Here is a 4,766-nt window from a genome sequence, read left to right as displayed (position 1 = left end):
GATGGAGACATAAAATGTGATTATCGGCCGATACCGATCTCCGGCCGATCGATCGGAGCATCCCTACAGTTAAACCAAACTTTTATTTTGACAGGTTGTAGTGAAGATCTTTAAGTTCCTGTGTATCTGACGAGTTTTCTCAAAAAAAATTAAACTCTCATTCTCAAGTACAGACTTATAAGTGACACATCTGATAATTTAGATATATGCTAAATACAGAAAATAAGTGTAAATTCATGCAAATATCATGATTTTGTTCCTCTGATAACACCGATATTGATTTATCGCCCATCCCTTATCAAGTCGCTGTATCACCCAGCCTCACTTTAGAGACAGAACAAACCTCAATCATTAGACGTAAAGTTTCATCTTTACAGATTTGCATTTTGGTTTTGATGTAAATGTGATCTAATGAAACATCGTAAAGCATGAAAATAAGAAAGTAGTACATGAGATGCCATTACCTATGCTCACAGTGGGTGGCTCACCTTCACACCGTCCTCAGGGCCCTTCACGGCAGGCTCGGGGTTGGAGGGAGGTGTGCTGTGAGGTGGTTCGCGCCCGGTACTGGGGTAGGGTGGCGAGCGGATTATGACAGTCTTGTTGACCTGCATGACGGGCCGTTGGATGGGGTTGGGGAAGGGGCCGCTGGTGGGGGGCCTCATGTGCATGACCATACTGCCCTGAGGAGTCGACACCTGCAGCATCAGACAGCAGACGAGTGTTAGCCGTGTGTAACACGTCCTCTAGGGTCAAGGTTAGGGACAGACGTGAGCCGTACCTGCTGCTGTGTGTAATGCCCTGGCAGAGAGACGACCACTGCAGGGGCTCCGGGGCCAGAGGGTTTCCCACTGGGACTGGCAGAACCGGGTCTGAGATGAAACAGTCCGACACAAGACCTCATGAATAAACACAGACACTTAGACACGTGAAAGCCTTCCTGTGGCTAACAGGCTTCAAAGACAATATTTTAAAACATTCACAAATAGTCTTAATTTAGATTTTTTCATTTAGAATGTTTAATATGGTTCATGTCTATTAAGGCCCCGATATACTTCAAGTGAAATCGAAGAACGAACTGATGTGACGTAATTTTGAATTAAATCTGGCCAAAATGAAGTTCGTTTTGGGAATTCGAAATGGCTTGCGATAGCGAACATTCCTGAAAAGTTTGTTCCAGCTGCAAAACACCTTCGTACTACCATTGGTTTCTAGGACTTAAATTTCAAAAAGTCAAATTCAAGTACTTCAAGCACAATAAGCACCTTGTACGAACCCCGTTTCTTCATAAAATCTGGGGGGCAAAATAAAATGTAATTTACGGAAAAAAATATTTGGGAGGGAAAAAAAAACTTCAGTGTGTCTGCAGCTCACTGTACTGTGGGTGGAGTGTGTGAACCGTCCGCTCACCTGTAGGAGCCGCTGGGTATTCCAGGTGAGTGGTTGGGCTTTTCAGAGAACTGAAATCCCTTCATGTCCATCTGGGAAGGCTGCAGAAAAACATGATTTATCAGAGAGGCGTGTCAATAACACACTGGAAGAGGGCAGAGATTTCCTGAAACACAGGTTCTCACCTCCCTGTTGCCGCTCATAACAGCCGGCTGAGATCCGGGAGGCATCATGCGGCGTGGAGCTCCCACAGACAGGTTCTGGTTCTGCTGGAGCTGGATGGACTGGGGCAGGAGGAGGTGCTGCTGGGCTGAGCCGTAGCGCAGTTGAGATCCAGGCATGGGCAACGTCACCTGAAAACACAGGAGAAAGTCAATGAGAATGTCCATTTGAAACCAATAAAAATCCTGAATAAAGCAGATTCGAGCTGCGCTTCAAGCTGTTGACCGCACACCCGAATCATTTTACTTCTATAACTGTATGTATTTATATGCAGCCGCACACTGCTGTCTTATGGCTTTCAAAGAACTTGCCTGAATGAGCTGTGAGTCCATGAGCTGTGATGTGCCCATCCCAGCTGCCTGATTCATGGGTCCATCGTACACCAGCGGCTGGCTGCCGTTCATGGGCTGGTAGTGAGATCCGGACTGCTGTTTGACCATGTCTGATGGCTGCATGCCAGGAAATGCAGAGTATGGCCCTTTGAGAGGAGCTCCACCAGAGAGCACCATGGGACTGGGCTGAGACAGGTTTGGGTGCATGTACACCTGAGACCTGTAAGAGAGGAGAACGTGAGAGTGCTCAGATGATCACAACAGCAGAGAAAACCCAGAACTATCAGTGCGGCCAGTTTTACCAGCTTACAGCAGACTCAGTGTTGTTTTACAGATTCAATTTAACATTTTTCGGTGGAAAATTTTTAAATACTGGAAACTATATTGGTAAAACTGATTGTCGTCAATCTCTACACTTAAACCGATTATTGGTCTGTATCCACACTTAAACAGATTCTCGTCGATCGCTACACTTAAACTAATATCTAGATTTAAACTAATTATTGTTTGATCTCTACATTTAAAAGTCAGAGAATCCGCTAATGCCTAGTTTACACAACAAACTTTTAAGCCCGATTTGCAAGTTAACGAGCTTGCCGACAGGTCGAGGTAGAGGTTTTCAGGGGAAAATCAGCGCTCGGCTTTATGCGCTTTATGTGTGAACTACTCGACGCATCAAAGAGGCTCGCTGACATGTCGCCGATGCCAAACAAATATCTAGCATGCCAAATATATGGACTGGTCAGCCGACTCGACATCACGTGCTGTCAGGTGTCACGACAAGCTACAGCCAATGAGAGAGCAAGGCATGGGATGAGGTCAGCGGAAGAAAAACAGCAGCAGCAACACTGCTTTAAGAAAAGTTTGGACAAAAGAAATGGAGCAAAATTTTTCATAACATATCACACAAACAGCTTGCAGCACTAATTTCTTCCCAACGTCCATTCTCAAATAAACAACGGTTGTTGTCAGCTTGTGTAGTGTGTCACCCCGTTGCGGATCATTTACGTAGTGTCGTGTAGTGTGAACACCACAACGACTTCAAGACAGACAGCAAGTCATGTAGTCTGAACAGCACAGTGATCTGCCGACGTTGTGTAGTGTGAACTAGGCTTAAATTGTCAATCCATAAATAACTCATAAGACTGCATTAAATCTGTATTAGCTGAATGTTTTGTAACTTTAATAAGCCTCTACAGTATGTTACTATTAACACTTTGTTCTAGACTTAAAAAATAAGTATATTTTTTTATTACTGACATTTCATTTACTTTTTAAAGCAATGTTTACTTAAAGGGGTCATATGATGCGATTTCAAGTTTTCCTTTCTCTTTGGAGTGTTACAAGCTGTTCGTGAATAGATAAGATCCCTAAAGTTGCAAAGACTAAAGTCTCAAACCCAAAGAGATATTCTTTATAAAAGTTCAGACTGGTCCACGCCCTCCAAAAAATGCCTCATTCAAACACGCCCCCACATGTCTATGTCACGATGTGGGAAGATTTGCATAACGCCGCCCAAATGTTCACGGAAAGAAAGAAGGCGTAACTTTATTGTTCTTGCCGCTGCCGCTGTGTTGTGAAGACGCTGTGTGTTTCGTTGCAAAAGCGAAAATAATTTGTTTGGCCTTCCAAAAGAGGACACGATTACGCGTTTCAGAAAGGCGGGGCATAGAGGAGAAACAATAATGTACAGTGCGTGGAAAATAATGTACACCAAATAATGTTCTTTTTAGCATCATATGACCCCTTAAAACAATTCCATGTAGCTTTCAAATATTTTTTTAATGCTATTGCATAATTTACTTAGTTATTAACATTAATATTTTAATTTTTTATGATTTTGATTTTAAATGGTTAAATTATAAGAATGTTTCAACAGTTTCCGTTATGGTACCGAAAACAGTGAAATTTTACAGAATTTTGATGATGACAACACTAGTATATGATACAGTTAAAAAAAGTGATATTTTCTTGTCTGCGCCTATATTCTGTAGATTGCATGTCAGTGTAGAACAAGCTGTATACATCAGTTACTGATACAAATGGTTTGTTTGGTGTTTTAAGAGCAAGTCTTTGCAATGGCATGGGACTTCATTAGTGTAAAAGAGTAGCAGACCAACACTGAATGAAACTGACCATAAGCATAAGTATAACCCCACTACTTAAGAAACCCACCCCCTTAACCCATCTTTTTAGAGAACTACAGACCAGTTTCCCTCTTCCTTTCATTGCAAAAACACTTGAACGAGCTTTGTTCAACCAAGTCTCTGCCTTTCTCACACAGAACAACCTCCTCGACAGCAACCAGTCTGGTTTCAGAAGTGGACATTCAACCGAGACTGCCTTGCTCTCAGTTGTTGAAGCCCTAAGACTGGCAAGATCGGAATCCAAATCTTCAATACTTATCTTGCTGGATCTGTCCGCTGCTTTTGACACAGTTAACCACCAGATCCTCCTGTCAACCCTATTGGCAAAGGGCATCTCAGGAACCACACTCCAGTGGTTTGAGTCTTATCTCTCAGATAGGTCCTTCAAGATATCTTGGAGCGATGAGGTATCCAAGTCACAACATCTAACTACTGGGGTGCCTCAGAGCCCACATTGCTAAAACTGCCCGGTCTTGCAGATTTGCTTTATTCAACATCAAGAAGATAAGGCCCTTTCTTTCGGAACATGCTTCACAACTACTTGTTCAAGCTCTTGTTCTGTCCAGGATGGACTACTGCAATGCTCTCTTGGCAGGTCTTCCACAGCCAGTTCTATCAAACCTTTACAATTAATCCAGAACGCGGCAGCAAGATTCATTTTTAACGAAAAGAATGA

The 4,766-nt window shown here is 42.9% G+C and overlaps 1 protein-coding gene across 6 annotated transcripts in view; it reads right to left on the bottom strand.

The window, feature by feature from the left end:
- The window catches only part of prrc2b (proline-rich coiled-coil 2B), a 50,413-nt gene that overhangs the window by 3,444 nt on the left and 42,203 nt on the right, over positions 1-4,766 (bottom strand). For 3 of the 6 annotated variants that reach the window (XM_016469060.1, XM_016469061.1, XM_016469065.1), the window contains 5 exons: positions 1,923-2,163; positions 1,575-1,742; positions 1,411-1,490; positions 782-899; positions 489-698 (listed from right to left, as the gene is read on the bottom strand). In XM_016469060.1, coding sequence (XP_016324546.1) covers positions 489-698; positions 782-899; positions 1,411-1,490; positions 1,575-1,742; positions 1,923-2,163 — 817 coding nt within the window. Of the gene's footprint in view, positions 1-464; positions 699-781; positions 900-1,410; positions 1,491-1,574; positions 1,743-1,922; positions 2,164-4,766 lie in introns of all 6 variants that reach the window. The other 3 variants (XM_016469063.1, XM_016469062.1, XM_016469064.1) reach the window with 3 other exon arrangements.

This window comes from Sinocyclocheilus anshuiensis, unplaced genomic scaffold (genome assembly GCF_001515605.1).
Source record: "Sinocyclocheilus anshuiensis isolate Anshui unplaced genomic scaffold, SAMN03320099.WGS_v1.1 scaffold1045, whole genome shotgun sequence".
Lineage (NCBI taxonomy): Eukaryota > Metazoa > Chordata > Actinopteri > Cypriniformes > Cyprinidae > Sinocyclocheilus > Sinocyclocheilus anshuiensis.
This window is presented reverse-complemented; position numbering and strand designations above follow the sequence as displayed.